We start from the raw sequence: 19210 nt of genomic DNA on the forward strand, positions 1-19210 counted from the left end.
TGTTTCCACTTGTGGGAGAGTCCAAAACTGGGGGTCATAAATATAAGATAGTCACTAATAAATCCAATAAGGAATTCAGGAGGAACTTCTTTATCCAGAGAGTGGTTAGAATGGGGAACCTGGTACCACAAGGAGTAGTTGATGCTAAAAGCATAGATGCATTTAAGAAGAAGCTAGATCAGTACATGAGAGAGAAAGGAATAGAAGGGTATGTTGATAGGGTGAGATGAAGTAAACGAGTGGAGGCTCGTGTGGAACATAAACACTAGTATAGACCAGTTGGGCCGAATGGCCTGTTTCTGTGCTGTAAATTCTATGTAATTCTAATCTATGTAATATTCAACCTTGCCAAGTTGAGCCATTCCTGTGCTCATTCACTATCCACACACATGCACTTCGACCAGCGGGGAGGAGCCACTCTGTAGACCGGGATTGCTGACAGCTGGAGCACCCCCCTCCACTGCCCTGGCTAAGATCAGCCAACTCAGTACAGACCAGGAATTGAACCCATTGGGTGCCTCCTAAACGTGGCTCAATGCCACACTGGACAATGTACTCATACAGCAAGGGAGCAAGAATTTAAATTTATTGTTATATTATCAACATCATCGGGTTATGAATCTTGTGGTCCTCCTGTGGGGGTCCGGAGGTGAGTGTAATCAGTGTCTGCTGACACTTCACATCATTTCACAGAGGTAAATTAAACAAGGGCCAAAAATAAAACTTGGAAGAGCTGAGCAACATTTCCACATTGGGCTTCTGAAGCAACCCAGGGATAAAATACAAACTGGGCAAAAAATTAACGGTCAATCCAATGAAAAATGAGGGTCATTAATTGTGGAACAACTCCTCCATTCCTATAATTTACCTTTTCTTTGCTCCTTGCTGCAGAAGGGAGGAATCTTCTGCATTTTATGCTGTTTATTTTTTGCTATGTCCTCTCAGATACTATAGTAGGATTGTTTGACGTCATTATGGACCGGTGGGCTGGAAATTCAGTTTCCTGTTCAGACAAGAGTGGACACTGGGATTGGGATGAAATGATTTAATTCCTTTTTGCCTGCAGTTGAATGGGTGGGCTGCCAGGGTAAACATGTGGTACAGTGCAGTGCTGACTGGTGAGGCACATGCTATACATACCTACCCAAGTCAGCTTGTTACCATGGCAATGGACCCTTTGCGCATACGCATTGCGTTTTATTTTCTTGTCTACAGCCAACTTTCATTATAAGAAGAATGCAAGTTCAAGGAAAAGGGTAAGAGGGCAACTGATGAACAGATCGGAGGAGAGAAAGCCTTTGGCAAAGTCAGCTGCTTTTCTTTAACTCACTTTTCCCGATATTGGCTTAAAAAAAGACCTGGCCGCTATTAACACACACAAAAGAGGAGCAAAGCTGCTTATCAATAATGTAATACAACAGCAGATCTTCTGATGCAAACACTTACTGGAATTCACCATGTGAACAGAAAATAACCATTCCAGCAAGCGCACCTTGGTCATTGTCTGTGATCATTTTAGGTGAGTCAGTGCCTCACTTGACAAGCCACCTCTGGTACACTGTGCAAGGTGAGGAGCTTTATAATATACCTCACTGGTTGCATTTGCCCTGTCGATTGCGGCTTGAGTGTTCTTGAGCTGTCACTTCAGAAGGATACAGTAGTGTAGTGGTTACGTTACTGCACCAGTTATCCAGAGGTCTTGAGTTCAACTTCTCACTATGGGCAATTGAGAAATTGAATTCAATAAAACAGGGAAAAAATGACCATGAAAGTTGCTGGATTGCTGTAAGAATCCAACTGAATTCCTTCAGTAATGAAAGATCATCTGTTTTAGGTGTTGTTTGAGGGATACATACAGGCCAGGAATCCAGGAGAACCGCCATTCTTCAAATGGTGCTGTGGGATCTTTAGAGAAGGGAACCTGCTGTGGCCTACATGTGGCTTCAGTCCTACATTGAGTGGTTAACTCATAATGCCCTCTGACGTGACCACTTAGTTGTAAAACAATCTCCTCAAAGCTCCCCACCTTCTCAGGGCAGGGTAGGAGGTAAGTATGGACAATAGATATAGCGTTGATCATTATCATCTAATTTATAGATCCCACATCTGTTCTGTACCTGAATGGAGTATAGCTGTGCACAGACACACTTTATATTAAATTATATTTGTGGACCGACAGATGTAGATATACTTGTGCTTTCACTTTATTGACTTTCTCTCTCATTCTTTACCTCTGTCCTCCTTACCTCAACTTACAGTTAAACCCCAATGAAATAAATCCAGATAGATTACGGAGGGTAGAGTCAAATCGGAAGTCAAGAAGTTTCAACAAAGAACCCAGCACAGCAGAGTACTACAAGTGTCTAGGAAACGATACAGTGGAAAACAGTCAGATGGCACCCAACGAGGAGGTGAGTTTCATCCATTGTACAGCTAAACAATGTGTTTATCTGAACCCCTGATCCAGAATAGATTCTGGGTAAAGCTTGATCCAGAACAAATTCTCTATACAGTTACTTATGACTTGACTGATTTCACCCTCTCCAGTGGACTTACTTACAAAGTTCTCCATGATGTCCAATTAAGGTTGAAATCCATTTTACGATTTAAAAAAAAAATTTAACTTATAGCTTTTATTGTGAAGAATGTGAGGAAAGCAACAACTGCTTGGAATTTGCACAATGTCAGTCTGTGACTGGAATTAAACACAAGAACAAAGGAATGCTTTTCACAATCTGATTAAAATCGCCTTGTGCAATATTTGTAACAAATGCTACAATGTTTGTTACATGCAAACATGTTTGTGTGAAATTCCCCTGCCTGCTATTTTAATGCAGGGATTATCTCCTTCTGTAATGACACTCTGGTCTATTGTGATATCATTAATTTAGCAGCAGTGAATTACATTATGAAATATGGTTAGCATAGACATTAGACTCACTTTTTAAAATGGAGAAACCAAGGTGAAAGGCCACAATGCAGGATACCACCAAGGCTGCAAAGACTAGATGAAGTAAACCAGGACTTAGTCTAACACCAATGTCAAGCATTACTGCACTTCCTATCAAATCCTCTTATTGTTCCTGGATCGTCCTGGAAAGCAAGGACAACCCATAACTCATTTTCTCTCTGACAAAGTGCACCTTCAAATTCCTTCCCTTGCTCCTTCCCCTCTCACCAAGTGTGAGAACTATCTGTGCAGTCACCTTCCTCACCCCCCCCCCCCCCCCCCCCGCCCTCCAGCCACAGACTGCCTTCCAGCCACCTACCTAACCTAATCCCCACCTCACCCCTTCAGGCGGCACTAATTGTACCCAGCTCTGAAAATCTGCCTTACACAGAGCTGAGCTTCAAATCCCATATCCTGTCCACAACCAAGACCGTTCACCTCTGCTTCTGCAACATTGCCTGTCTCCATCCCTACCTTACCCCATCTTCGCTAAATCCCCTTATTGACATTTTCATAAGAACATAAGAAATAGGAGTAGGCCATATGGCACCTGGAGCCTGCTCTGCCATTCAATCAGATCATGGCTGATCTTCTACCTCAACTCCACTTTCCCGTCCTGTCCCCATATCCCTTGATTCCATCATAGAATCCAAAAATCTATCAATCTCAGTCTTGACATACTCAACGACTGAGCATCCACAGCCCTCTGGGGGTAAAGAATTCCAAAGATTCAGAATCCTCTGAGTGAAGGAATTTTTCCTCATCTCGGTCCTAAATGGCCATCAACTTCAGCCTTGATTTCTCTAATCTGGGGTCAGATAGGAATGTCACTTCTTGCAATTTGGGTATGTAATCTCCAACCAGTCTTCAAGTCTTCCAGAACATTGGGCATTCCTATATTAGATGGAAGGTGGGCATTCATGGACACATCCCCAACAGTTACAAGAAGTCAGTTTTCATTGACATTATGCTACATGGTCGCTACTACACGTCATTGGCTGTCTTAACAAACTTGCTGCAAAATTGGCTGCTGCGTTTCCTACATTACAACAGTGTCTTCACTTCAAAAGTACTTATTTGGCTGTAAAGCGCTTTGGGACTTACTGAGGTTGTGAAAGGCACTATATAAATGCAAGCCTTTTTTTTCTTTTTAAAAAAAAAATCCCAATATGTTGTCACATGGTGGACTCAGCAATGGATGGGTGACTTGCCAATAAAAGTGTAGCAAAATCACCAAGGGTTCCATCCTTTTCTTCTCTACAGCATAGTTTAGAGGCTGGATGGGCAGAATGACATCTCTAGAGATTGTTATATATCCATGGTTAACCTCTCCTATCAGCGAGGTGTGAAACCCAGTGGTTTTCAAACTTTTCTGTACAGGGAACGCCATGCAGATATTGGCACCCTCTTGAGAACCCCACGAAGAAATTGATACACTCCTGGGTATCCCCTGAAAATATTAACAGACTCCCAGGGACCACTGTCCTAACTTTTAAAAGACAGTGTCAGCTATCCAAAGGAAAAATATCACTGCAGTTAACATTTTTATGAGTCTACACCAACAGAAATGATCTGTAAGTAAATCAACAAATACAGAAAAGCATAGTATTTAGCAACTGGTGAACAGAAATCAGATATCTTGTGGACTACCTGGGCCACCTCACAGAACGACAGAGGTCCAAGGATTTAGTCTAGACTACCAGATGTGGTCTAGCAGACTGGGGAAGGGTTACATTACTATAATAGAGTATTTTATTCTGAGTGTATTAACTTTTTTTATTAAATTGTCTTTGATTTAGAATGACATTTATTATAAGAACTTCACATTATCTTTACACACAGAGGAAAACATGCCGACTTTTTTTCTGAAAGGGTAATGAGAATAATATAGTGCCTACACATAACAGGGTTAAAGTAAATTCTGATGCAAGGTTAGCCCCATATTCAGGAACAGATTGTAGGTCACTTCATCCTTGATTAGCCCTTTTACTGTCTTTAATAAGGCTTAACAGATGGTTGTAACCTTCCTTGCTTAGTAATCCACAATTGCACACTGGAATAGGGTCACTTACTCAATATTAACAGTGCAAAAAGATTCTACATTATTGTGCAAAATAGAACCACTTAGGCTAACAAATAGTATTTTGATATATTTTCTACAGTTTAGAATAGTAATATGTCTTCTGATGATATTACATCAATGTAATTTATTCAAAATCAACCAAATAGTTATCTTCGTGAATTGATTGGATTTAGAAGAGGCCGACTGCATGTAAGTTGATATGATAACATTTTCAGAACATTTTAAAACAACAATGATTGGGGTATTGAGAGTAATGTCTCCTTCAGAATAGCTGCCAATCCAGGAATCGATTAGGTTTTCCTTGAAAGCATGCAAAATTTAAATTTCCGTAAAATTTCAATATTAAAGGCATATGATCAGCTTTGCAAGTTGAATTACTTCTATATGATGGTCATCTTTCGGGTGAGATGTCAAACCTAGGCCTCAGGTAGACATGAAAGATCCCATGGCACTATTTGAAGAAAAGCAGGGGAGTTCTTCCGCTGTCCTGGGCAGCATTTATCCCTCAATCACCTTCACTAAAAACAGATTACCTGGTCAGTTACCTGTGGGATCTTGCTGTGCACAAATTGGCTGCCACATTTCCCTACATTACAACAATGACTACATTTCAAAAGTACTTAATTGGCTGTGAAGTGCTTTGCAACGTCCTGAAGTCATGAAAGTTGCTGTATAAATTCAAATTCTTAGGAAAGGACTTAAGAAAGCAAATGAAAACAAAACTACAATTAAAATGGTCACAAATGGTAACTTGTAATTTGTAACAGTTTGTAACTTGATTGCTTCTTGCGTTCTCTATCTCAGTATTGCCTCGTCTTCCTCGCCATGTCACCATGGTCTCCTCAGAGAACCTGTAAAGCATTGCTCTGTAGGAAGAACACTCTGGGCCAATTGGCCAATGATATTTCCTGTCTGTGAGGTGAAATGCATTGAGTTGTTGCAGAGTGCTCCATGGAGAAAAGTAGTTTAAAAAGAGAGTAATATGCTAGCCTAATTCAGATAGAGGTTGGTATATTTTTAAAATACGATAGAAATGTGGGAATTAAAGTTATTGTGTTACAATCAATTGAATGCCATTTACAGTAGGACAAAAATGTCATTTTTTCGGGTGGCTGTTGCTACTCATGTGTTTGACCTTTTATTTTTAATATTCATTCAAGGGATGTGGGCGTCACTGGCAAGGCTGGCTTTTATTGCCCACCCCTAGTTGCCCTTGAGATGGTGGTGGCGGGCCTTCTTCTTGAACTGCTGCAGTCCATGTAATAAGCGGTTTGATACAACTGAGTGACTTGCTAGGCCACTTCAGAGGGCAGTTAAAAGTGGGACTGGAGTCTAAGGACGGCAGGATTCCTTCCCTGAAGAACATTAGTGAACCAGTTGGGTTTTTATAACACTCTGACAAGTTTCATGGTCACTTTTACTGGTTCCAGCTTTTTATTTCCCCCGATGGCATGGATAGGACCAGTAGACCAACAAACTGGACTATAATTATTTATTTCCAGATTGTTAAAAAAAATTCAAATTCTCAATCTGCCATGGTGGGATTTGAACTCCTGTTCTCTGGATTATTAGCTCAAGCTTTTAGTAATATAATCACTATGCTACCATTCATATATCTTGCTGTAGGAGGTTAAAAGTTGCCATCACTCCTATGTATTGATGCATCCTATACTTGCATTTGGAATACTTCATGATAATAGAAATTGTAGGAAGCTAAGAATTGTGTTACATACGGTAATCCTGATGTGTGGTATTTTAATCACAGTTCACTAATTATTTCCACTAGGGTTCTCTTGTACCCGAGGAGGTTCTGAGGAATGGAGGTGTTCCAGAAAATCAACCAACCAATGAAATACCTGCTCCCCCACCCCCTCCCCCACTCCCTGAAAATGTGTCAACCCCTCCTCCTCCACCCCCTCCATTGCCAACAGAGACCACACAGCCCAGCAATAGTCAACGCAGGCCCTCATCATCTGCTGGAAGTAAGTATTCACTCATATTTTGGTCTGAGGATATCTTTTTACCAAAGTGAACAGGTTATGTGAAAGAGCTGGAGCTCTTTTCTGTAGAAAGGAGAAGGCTGAGGGGTGACCTAAGAGAGGTCTTTAAAATTATGAAAGGGTTTGATAGGGTAGATGTCGAGAAGATGTTTCCACTTGTGGGGAGTCCAAAACTTGGGGTCATAGATATAAGATAGTCAATAATAAATCCAATATGGAATTCAGGAGAAACTTCTTTACCCAGAGAATGGTTAGAATGTGGAACTTGCTACCACATGGAGTCGTTGAGGTGATTAGCGTAGATGGATTTAAGGGGAAGCTAGATAAGTACATGAAGAAGAAAGGAATAGAAGGATATGCAGATAGGGTTAGATGAGGTAGGGTGGGAGAAGGCTCGTGTGGAACATAAACACTAGCATAAACCAGTTGGGCTGAATGGCCTGTTTCTGTGCTGTACATTCCATGTAATAAAGGAACCTTTGTCATTGCTGAACTCTTTCCTTCTTAAAATGACCAAAACGGACTCCCAGTTTTAACCATTACATTGACTGATTACATCTTTGGCATCTTCTAAACTCCTGATGTGAGCTTATGCCCAACTTTGAAGTGAGTGGAGTTAAATAGGTTTTAATGTTTAGAAATGAAGAAAGGAATAGGGTCCAGCTTGGAAATAAGATTGGGAAGTGCATTAGGTTATTTTAGGGAAAAGAAATTGGAGACTGTTATGGCCAATTTTAGTGACGCAGATTTAACTGGATTATGATGAAAAATCAATCCACTATTTCAGGGCAGTTATTTGGGCTAAAATCAAAAAGTAAAGAGCTAATGAGAGATTTTCCTCTAATGAATGCTTTTTGGGATGAACAGGCCTCTTGCTAAGATTACATGTTTTCTCCTTGTGTCTTGCCTGGCTGCCAAACTACTACTAGAAATTCTATAAAGACCTGTTGGTCAAAACTACCTTCAGTGGCCATTTGATGTCCTTGTTACTTCTAAGTAATCATGGACAAAAATTTCTGCTGCGACCACTTACTGTAGTGACAATAATTAACATAAACTGCAGATATTTTTCCAAAAAATTGCATTTTACAGGAAGGTGCTAACCACGAAATCCCCAGGTGTGAGGAACAAGCCCATAAGGCAGCATCCCACCACTATATTCAGTGGCTCATTGGGTAGCATGCTCGCCTCTGAGTCAGAAGGTTGTGGGTTTAAGTCCCACTCTATACAACTTGAGCACATAATCTAGGCTATCAGTGCAGTACTGAGGGAGTGCTGCACAGTCGGAGGTGCCATCTTTTGGATGAGACATTAAACAACGTCTGCCCTCTCAGATGGGCATAAAAGATCCCATGCCACTAATTTGAGGAAGAGCAGAGGAGTCCTCTCCGGTGTCCTGGCCAATATTTATTCCTCAATTAACATCTCAAAATAGATTACCTGGTCATTAACACATTGCTGTTTTTGCGACCTTTCTGTGCTCAGATGGCTGCCACGTTTCCTACATTTCAACAGTGACCACATTTCAAAAGCATTTAATTGGCTATAAAGCGCTTTTGGATGTCCTAAGGTTGTGGAAGGTGCAATATAAATACAAGTCTTTCTTTCTTTGTATGGGAACTTTAGAAATGGACCAGTGTGAAGGGCGCACCTTACTGTGGACTGTGTGCACCAAGACTGCAGGAACAAGCCCAAATGCCATCAGTCGAGTGTTGACCAATCTGAGGAACAGGCTCATACAGTAGCGCACTATATTGCCAAACTGATCTGTTCCATGTCTGAAAATTGGGGATATAACGTAAATTTTCTGAGTCCATGCCAGTGACAAGGGACCTTGCCTAAACCCGTGCATATCAGAAATCTGTAGGTACGTTGCCTGCGATTTTCCGATGTGCACTGGTGGCATTGAATTAGAAAATTCACCCTTATCTCAACATTCTGGTTTATTTAAAGAATAGACTCATATGCCAACACACTGATCTACACATCATACAAATAACAGGCCAATACAATCTATTGGTCTACACAATGTCCGACGTTCAAACCTATAGCTATACTACTGAAACTACCCCTGTAACTTTATTAGTTAAAATCTGAGTTCAGGTTTGAGATGGCTGCAGTGGGTTGACATTGACTTAACCTAAGATTCCCCCGGTGTTGTTCAATGCTGGTCATTTTATTAATGTGACAATAATGATAGATAACAGATACATTGGCCTTTACCATAATGCAGAGGGTAATTTTGAGAGATGAGGCCCCCAGTGTGAAGCTTTGATAGTGTTGAACAGGCTAGTGGCGATAGGGCTGCAGCATTGTAGCCCCCATTTTATGATCAGTGCTCGCTGCCATGGGTGGGGCCTCTGAAAATTGGCTTTCTGTAAAATGACTGTGTGGGTCTGATGGGGTCAGTGTTAGGTGACAGTGGGGTACTATGAAACATGTCGAGAACAGTATTGTCATACTGCGTAAAACATGTAAACAGAAACTCATCCTGACCTTTTCATTCCTTAATGAGTTACTTTCATGCATTGATATATCCCTGTATTAGGAAAGTAAATATTTCCCTTTGCGTATTGAATATCTTTTTAGAATGATATGCTATTGATTTCTGTTGTGAGTACACAAGGTCTTATCTGCCATCCCTTAACAATGGCTGATTAGCAAATTCATGAAAGTTAAATCTATGATTGGTCCATCACAGGAAAGTTAACATAAATTTTTCCTCCACCTATTCTCTTCCCGCTGCCAAACAAAAAGTCGCCCTGTTAACACAAAAGTGAAAAATGAATACAGATTCCCTCATGCATGTAAACATGTAAGCAGCAAACGCGCCAGAGGAACATACTGAGGAGAGAGATCGTCTAAAGTAAAAATACCGAGCCACTGAGAATAAATATTTTTTCAAAGTTTCTCAGTGTGACTGCTGTGTTTTGGTTCCTGTAATAAATAGTATGTACCGCTATAATTTCATGTAAAAATCTAGTCCTTCTGGGGACAAATATTGAGCCAAATCAGTTGAGTGTCCGAGGCGGCCATTTTTAGATAGGCTCATAAAGACAAATTTGAATGTTCTTGACTTTTTTTCTGTGTCCTAATATTGTCACAGTGGGTGATGGTAAACCACAGTGTGTGTCTGTGACTGGAACCATAAGAAAAAGGATAATTCTGTTTTTATTTTAATTAGTTTATAGGAGGGCGGGGGGGATGGGGTTGAAACCCCTTGTGGTGCGGTGGGGGCTGTCTTATTAGTGGCACTGTACTGACAGAGTATGTGGCAAGCACTTTGAAAAAAACTTCCATTGTTTGATAACTTCGCATCTCTGGTAATCTAACATGGGCGTATAATGCCTGGCACTATTATAATAGAATGTACATCCTTACACAATTAGAGAGTGTCAATAACTTTGTCCTATTTATAATAGGAAGGGCTTGGCAGTAATAGCCCCCATCATGCTTATTGTCTACCCTGGAGGTATGCCAGTCTCACCTCCATCCTCCCTCAGCTGGGATAGTGGGATGAGCTTTGCCATGTCTTCTCTGAGATTGATGCTGTGCACTATTCATTTTCATTACTGCCAATCAACACAGACATTGATATAGATTACAGCTTCCTGATACCTATATTGCACACGATGCCTGTGTGAAAGTATAACATTGGCTGCAGAAGAAAAGACGATTGAGAAATACTGAAGTTATTTGCCTCAAACTTTTTTTTAATTCGTTCATGGGATGTGGGCGTCGCTGGCAAGGCCAGCATTTATTGCCCATCCCTAATTGCCCTTGAGAAGGTGGTGGTGAGCCGCCTTCTTGAACCGCTGCAGTCCGTGTGGTGAAGGTTCTCCCACACTGCTGTTGGGTAGGGAGTTCCAGGATTTTGACCCAGCGACGATGAAGGGACGGTGATATATTTCCAAGTCGGGATGGCGTGTGACTTGGAGGGGAACGTGCAGGTGGTGTTGTTCCCATGTGCCTGCTGCTCTTGTCCTTCTAGGTGTAGAAGTTGTGGGTTTGGGAGGTGCTGTCGAAGAAGCCTTGGCGAGTTGCTGCAGTGCATCCGGTAGATGGTACACACTGCAGCCACGGTGCGCTGTGTACTGACAAAGTACATTCTTGTATTGTAATTTTGTGCCTCTAACTGTAGATTTAATCTAACCGTGAGTAACAAGTGGGAAAGGTTTGTTATAATCTCGTCTGGGTAACAATTGGACCATTTGTTGCTACTTGTGAAGAAACTTCTCCTGACGTGTGGTAAATTAGTTGTTATCTTTCACTCTGTACTTTCTTTGGGTTCCTATCTGAAAACACCAGTAAGGTAAAATATTAAGAATTATAAACAGAACCAAAGAGATCCCTTTCCTTACTCCTGTCTTTTTCACTGTAAGTCTAAGGTTTTTTTAAAAAAATGTTTTTTTTTCTTTGAGGCTGTGAAACTTTTCATTACCTACATAACAATAGTGAATGTTCTTCAGAGTAATTCATTGCATATGAATTGCTTTGGGACATTTCCGAAAGATGTGATAAGGTGCTACCTAAATGCAAGTTATTTTCTTTCTTTAATTCTTTCCCTTTTCAAAGAATATCTTTAGTTAAAAAGAATTCTATCTTTTAAACCAACAAGCACGCAAGAAATCAAGGCAACATTTTCTTACCGGGAAGGGTACAGCAATTGACCAAAGTGGCCCTGGGCTAGGGAGGGGAAGAATTAGCCAGGATCGCCATCTAATGAGCAATTGCACATCTGCGGACATTGGGTGGAGACAGAATCGGCCTTTACTGAAATCCCCTCCATGGTCAAATAACTTGACAGCATTCTGTGTCTAGGCTCAGAAATAAAGAATAGTCAGTTCGGCAAGATACCAGAAGGCTGCCAGTACCAATGGAACAGGACCTCAGCAAGAGTAAACACCTTCAGGAGAGGAGTTGAGAAAAAGGGCAAAGATCGTGGATTTTTAAAAATTAGCTATTTAGTGTCAGCTTTCTCCCCTCTGAATCAGAAGATTGTGGGTTCAAGCCCCTTGAGTACATAACCTAGGCGGACTAGTCAATGTAGTACTGAGGATTACTGCCTTGCCGCAGGTGACATCTTTCAGATAAGGCGTTAAACAGAAGCCCTGTCTGCCTGTTCAGCTAAAAGATCCCATGGCAGTTTTTTTTGAAGAAGAACAGGGGAGTTCTCCCAGTGTCCTGGCCGATATTCATTCCTCAACTAACTCCAAAACAGATTCATCTCATTGCTGTTTGTGGGACCTTGCTGTGTACAAATTGGCTGCTGCAGTTGCCTTCATTACAACAGTGATCAGCTGTGAAACATTTTGGGATGCCCTGATGTACTTATCTAGAAGTGGTATCTACATGCAAATTATTGTTTTTTTTTCTTTCAAAGTACAAATTAACATTCGATACATTTGTTGAAACGTATTGCTAGATAAAGTATATTTTCTTGAATAACAACATTTTTTTGTGTATTGAACTTCGGAATATTAGCTACTGATTTAGAATTCTCAAATCTGTGGATTTCATCCTTTTGAGCTGTGATTATGTTAATGTAAAATTTTTACATAATTTAGTTTTTCAAAATAAAAAGGCAAATGTTGTAAATTTCTATGTTATTATGTTTGGAAATATTATAACACATCTTAATAGACTCTGATCTCTGAAATAACACAATGTTGGTGAGACTCTCTCCAATATAAAAAAACATGCAACACGCCCATTATTATAAAATGCTTTCCATATACCTTTCATATTCTTATAAACAGGGTTTATGATACTGAAAGAGGATGAAAAATCTAGGGAGTGGAATATTCCTTTAATATCTGTGTAAATATATATTAATGATAAAAAAAAATATTTGTTATGGTTTGAAAAAAAAACTTTACAGTTCCTACCCCCAAACTCGACAAATTGGGGAGAAGAAATAAGAGAGGCAGCCCAATGATATGTTCATAAAGTACGGAGCATTCACTGGGTTATTTGTGATCCTAGTTTTGAATACCACAGGCAGGTTAGTGATGCATAGGTGAATCATTTAACATTCATCTCACATCAAATGGTGCTTTGTTTTGAGTAATACAGGAAGTTGATACTCAAACTTAGCCAAAACCAGCCCTGCCTGGAAGTTTTGCACAAATAAATTATATTTTAAGTCATCCCCTTCCATAATAATGGGGAACTTGCATGCCTCACATGTTTTACACTAAGCTCGACCTAAAATCTACAAGGTATTTCTAAGCGCAAAGCATTATTGCAGAACATTTTGATTTTCTATTCAAATTTACAAATGGAAATTTGGAAATATGGTACTCCAAAATTTTAGATTTCTGTAAACTGTGGTGTGAGAGGATGGTCTTATATGGTGTAGAGGAGCAAAGGGATCCAGGGATACAGATTCACAAATCATTAAAAGTAGCAATGCAGGTTAACGAGGCCATAAAAAGGACAAACTATGCACTGGGGTTAATTTCTAGAGCAATAGAATTTAAAAGCAGAGAGGTTATGTTAAACTTGTATAGAACCTTAGTTAGTCAGCACTTGGAGTACTGTGAACAGCTCTGGTCTCCATATTATAAACAGGACATAGAGGCACTAGAGAAGGTGCAGAAAAGATTTACACGTATGATACCAACTGAGAGGTTATACCTATTAGGGAAGATTGAACAGGCTGGGGCTTTTTTCTCTAGAAAAGAGAAGGCTGAGAGGTGACCTGATAGGGGTCTTTAAGACTATGAAGGTAGATGTAGAGAAGATGTTTCCACTTGTGGGAGGAGTCCAAAACATAAATATAAAGATAATAAGGGTCATAAATATAAGCTAGTCACTAATAAATCCAATAAGGAATTCAGGAGAACTTCTTTACTCAGAGAGTGGTTAGAATGTGGAACTCATTACCACAAGGAGTAGTTGAGGCAAATAGCATCGATGCATTTAAGGGGAAGCTAGATAAATACATTGGGAGAAAGGAATAGAAGGATATGCTGATCGGGTTAGATAAAGTAGGGCGGGAGGAGGTTTGTGTGGAGCATAAACAACAGTATAGACCAATTCGGCCGAATGGCCAGTTTCTGTGCTGTAAATTCTATGTAATTCTGTATCTTTATTTCCAATTTTCTCCTCTCCTGAAGACGTTGACCTATTCTGGGGTTTGGGTCGACAGGTGCGACTGCCCTTAATTGATCACCAGAGCGATCAATTTTTCGCGTGTGCAGTCATCAGGCTGTTTGGCCATGAAGGGCCCTGTAGCTGAACCCAATCCTACCCTCACCTGATGTCCACAAACACACACAAGTGACAATCCTGAGTGTTTCTTCCAATCTTTAGCCCAAGGGCGTTGAGCCCAATTGTGCTGCAACTGCTGTCCCAGCTAACCCAGCAGCAGGTGGATGTAAAACACCCTGCGGAACTATTCAAAGAAGAGAAAGGGAGTTCTCCCCGGTGTCCTGGCCAATATTTATCCCTCAACCAACATCGCTAAAACTGGTTATCTTGTCATTATCCCATTGCTGTTTTGGGAGTTTGCTGTGCGCAAATTGGCTGCCTCGTTTCCTACATTACAAAAGTGGCTACACTTCAAAAGTACTGAATTGGCTGTAATGTATTGTGGAATATCCTGAGGTTATGAAAGGTGCAATATAAATGCAAGTTCTTTATTTACACATAAGGGCTAGTTCATCAAGGCTGCACTCCTGAATTGTGGATCGGGGTGTCAGGGCTGTAGTGTAATAGGCCTAAATCCAACTTCTGCTCCCATTCATTGATGCCCTGTCCCAGGGCCTCATTGCATTTACTATATAATTCACAGTGCTTTACCCAGATGTAAAATTTGATTCCATCAGAAACAAAGAATTGGACTTGTTGTTGGAGCAAATCATACAGGATTAGGCTGCGATAAAAAAGCAAATGCTGGAAACCTATAACATAAAGAGAAAATGTTGGAAATACACAGCAGGTGTATCTGCATCTGAAAGAGAAAGATAGGTTAATAATGCAGGTATCTACAGATGGAAGGGTTACTCACGGAACATTCACCTGCATTTTCTGTTTTGGTTGGACTATGCTGTTGTGGGCATTTCATTTAATCTTTGTAAGAATTAAAGACTTTTTAAAATTCATTCTTGAGATGTGCGCATCGTTGGCAAGGCCTGCATTTATTGCCCATCCCTAGTTGCCCTGAGAAAGTGGTGGTGGGCCTTCATCTGGAACCACTGGTAGTGGCTTTAGATGCAACTGAGTGGCTTGCTAGGCCGCTTAAGAACATAAGAACATAAGAAATAGGAGCAGGAGTAGGCCAATCTGCCCCTCGAGCCTGCTCCGCCATTCAATAAGATCATGGCTGATCTGGTCCTAACCTCAAATCTAAAATCATGTCCAATTTCCTGCCCGCTCCCCGTAACCCCTAATTCCCTTTACTTCTAGGAAACTGTCTATTTCTGTTTTAAATTTATTTAATGATGTAGCTTCCACAGCTTCCTGGGGCAGCAAATTCCACAGACCTACCACCCTCTGAGTGAAGAAGTTTCTCCTCATCTCAGTTTTGAAAGAGCAGCCCCTTATTCTCAGATTATGCCCCCTAGTTCTAGTTTCACCCATCCTTGGGAACATCCTTACCGCATCCACCCGATCAAGCCCCTTCACAATCTTATATGTTTCAATAAGATCGCCTCTCATTCTTCTGAACTCCAATGAGTAGAGTCCCAATCTACTCAACCTCTCCTCATATGTCCACCCCCTCATCTCCGGGATTAACCGAGTGAACCTTCTTTGTACTGCCTCGAGAGCAAGTATGTCTTTTCTTAAGTATGGACACCAAAACTGTATGCAGTATTCCAGGTGCGGTCTCACTAATACCTTATATAACTGCAGCAATACCTCCCTGTTTTTATATTCTATCCCCCTAGCAATAAAAGCCAACATTCCATTGGCCTTCTTGATCACCTGCTGCACCTGCATACTAACCTTTTGATTTTCTTGCACTAGGACCCCCAGATCCCTTTGTACTGCAGTACTTTCCAGTTTCTCGCCATTGAGATAATAACTTGCTCTCCGATTTTTCCTACCAAAGTGCATAACCTCACATTTTCCAACATTGTATTGCTTCAGAGGGCAATTAAGGGACACCCACGTTGGTTTGGGGACTGAAGTTACAGATAGGCCAGACTGGGTAAGGACGGCAGGTTTCCTTCCCTAAAGGACATTAGTGAACCTGTTGGGTTTTTTACGACATCTGTGGGAAACCGCTTCCTTGGGCACAGTGGCTGAGGTTGTCCACATCCATGCTTGACAGCCTGTGACCTTCTGCCCATCAAAGGTGGGAAAATCACAAGGTGGCGAGTGCAGAATCGGAAAACCGCAGACACTGAGAGATATCCAGAGAGATTATCTCTGGAACTACAGCCTGTGATTACTCGTTGAATCAGTGTCAGATGCCTCAGTGGAAACACTGAGAGACACATTTCTATGGCAACAGTAGTAAAATGTCAGAAGAGGTTAGAATAAGATGCAATTGCAAAGTAAGAAAAACATTTTTTCCTGGTTTAAAAAGTTTGAGGTCAATAAATCTATTTAATTAATCGTATCCCCTTCTCCCCAGAAATTCAATGACCATTTTGAAAATTGTGCAACTTATTACATTGTGTTTCCTGTGTCTTTGCTCTCTCTTTAACAGCTTTTAAAAAATCCTTCTGCCATCTCTTTTGTTTCTCTGTTGTTGTGTAATTGTTCCATTCCTCCCGGCTGATCTCTCTACACTATACTGACAAACAATGCTCCCCCGTGTCATCATTTGATGGATTACGGCATCTCGTACCTGTGCCTTGTGATTTCCTACATTGTGTAACATCTCTGTCAATGGTCGATGCGTATGGAACTGGCAATTCCCTTGCCATGCCTGCTTCTCCTCTCTTAATATATCCCTCCATCCAGAAGGCAAAGGACTGAGGCTAATTAAGAGTAAGTAACTTGATCGTAGTTGTGCCTACGAGCTAGTTAGTCCTCTGTACGGGGGGTGAAAACTAGATGAGATCACGTCACCAGCACTGGAGGAAACACTGAGCTAAAGCAATCTGTTCTGGTCTCCTGTTGCACCAAAGGTGGGTGGGAATCAATTCAGACTTTCTACATTTTTTCTGATGTAAAGTGATTTGTAATATTGACTAATGTGGTCTTATCAGGTTTTGACTGTATCGTTCCAACGGTCTCGCTAAGTAGTTGCAGTGCAAGATCTGTATCAGTAGTCTTTTGGTTGCAGTAGGTTAGTTTTGATCTTAATCTGTGTTCGAATTTTACTGAAGTGCTCCCACACCCTGTGTTTATTCCAAATGTAGCATAATCAGTATTTTGAGAGTAAAGTACCGTGGGCATAAGGTATTAGTTTGAAACACTGTTTTCTTCACCAATTCATTTTAGATCAGTGCTTGTTCTTGTTCCAAGTCCAGATTGAAAGATATATTGGGTAAAGATATAAAATTAGAGGATCTGGTGTATATTGAGGTAAGAACGATGTGTAGTGACATTATAAATCAGTCATGAAGATTTCCTCAGTTGAGTATTTCCAGTGAAATCGTAAACATCTTTTAAATGGCAGGACTTAGGATTTCAGTAGGAGTTTGAGGGAGTCAATGATGAGGGGACATCAATTTAAAATTGTCACAGAGAGTGAGGAGAGAGTTTGGGAGAAATGCCTTTCGGCAGAGGATTGTTGGCACCTGGAAATGCTTTGCCACAACGAATGGCTGAGGCAGAGACCACTGCGTCCGTTAAGGGAAAAGTGGATGAATAATTGAAGTACAGGAAGATGCTGGGCTATGGGAGAGTGTGGGGCATTGGATTTAGTTCTGGATTGCTCTAGCAAAGAGCCAGCACAGGCATGATGGGCTAAATACCCTCCTTCTGCGCTGTAAACGCCTATGGCTTATTGTGCTAAGTACCAAACAGAGGAATCCTCGCATTTACAGTCTGGCTTTACACAGTAACCAGATCCTTATCCCATTATAGGGTAATAATGTAGATAGAGTATGATATGCAAATATGCTACATTGGTGCAAACTGTCCAGGGTGGAAACTAGATGGGGCCATATCAATAACATGGAGCGATGAATTTCCCTGGAGATTTATATTTAGCACTGATGCTGTATCAAAGAAAGGCTTTTTTTTTGGAGTAAGTCCCTCATTTTCCATATTTTTCCTGTTCTACACAGTGTGCAGCATGCTGAAGTTTTATATCTGTTTAATCACTTGCCCTCTCTGCTCAATCTTAACTTCTGAAGCAGCCACTGCCAGATTTGACTTATTGGTTTAGCACTGCCCTGAGATAAATGTGCAAGCTGTATCAGTGTGTAGGTCAAACACGGGAGGACACTGTTCAGGCCCATCTAGACCTGTATTCATTGCCTGAGTCACAGTGCGCCAATAAGATTCAATATTGGCCCACATCCATTTTGAATGGAATAAAGTACCTTGTGCATTCGATTTCTTCAAAAATATGGGCAAAGGAACAAGGAAGGTGTGTGGGTTTAGTACACACCCTTAAATTGGATAAATATATAGTAAGGGAACATAGTCCGAGACATTATTCCAGTCCCTGATGCTTAAATTGTTGCTGCTAAGCCCTAAGGTCCTAGGCCCAAAACTCCCTCGCTAAACCTCTCCACTTCTCTACCTCTCTCTCCTCCTTTAAGACGCTCCTCAAAACCTACCTCTTTGACCAAGCTTTTGTCCTAATATATGATATAAAAACAGAAAATACTGGAAATACTCAGCAGGTCAGGCAGCATTTGTAGAGAGAGAAACAGAGTTAACGTTTCAGGTCGATGACCTTTCATCGTAACTGGAAGAAGTTAGATATTTAACAGTTTGTAAGCAAGTACAGAGCCAAGGAAAGAAGTGGGGAGGAAAGGACAAAAAGGAAGGTATCTCCTTTTGCGGCCCAGTATCAAATTTTGTTTGTTATGCTCCTGGGATGTTTTACTATGCTAAAGGCACTATATAGATGCAGGTTGTTGTCATTGCTGTCTCACCCTAGTGGCTTTGAATACATATCTCATAGGCGGAGCAGCCATTTTCACTTCCCCACTACAAAACTGGACACTTGGCCTTCCATAGAGGCACTCTGCATTTTGATTCTGCAGCTCTTTTAATTGTTCTTAAACACACATGTTCCCTTTTTTGTCTCCGCCTTCTATT

The 19210-nt window shown here is 40.9% G+C and overlaps 1 protein-coding gene across 1 annotated transcript in view; it reads left to right on the plus strand.

Moving 5' to 3' along the window:
* espn (espin) overlaps window positions 1–19210 on the plus strand; it is a 132313-nt gene that overhangs the window by 72161 nt on the left and 40942 nt on the right. Inside the window, exons 8-9 of the mRNA XM_067970279.1 lie at window positions 2259–2411; window positions 6820–7015. Of these exons, the coding sequence (XP_067826380.1) occupies window positions 2259–2411; window positions 6820–7015 (349 nt within the window). The remainder of the gene's footprint in view (window positions 1–2258; window positions 2412–6819; window positions 7016–19210) is intronic.

The sequence above is a fragment of the Heptranchias perlo genome, chromosome 32, assembly GCF_035084215.1.
Source record: "Heptranchias perlo isolate sHepPer1 chromosome 32, sHepPer1.hap1, whole genome shotgun sequence".
Classification (NCBI taxonomy): domain Eukaryota; kingdom Metazoa; phylum Chordata; class Chondrichthyes; order Hexanchiformes; family Hexanchidae; genus Heptranchias; species Heptranchias perlo.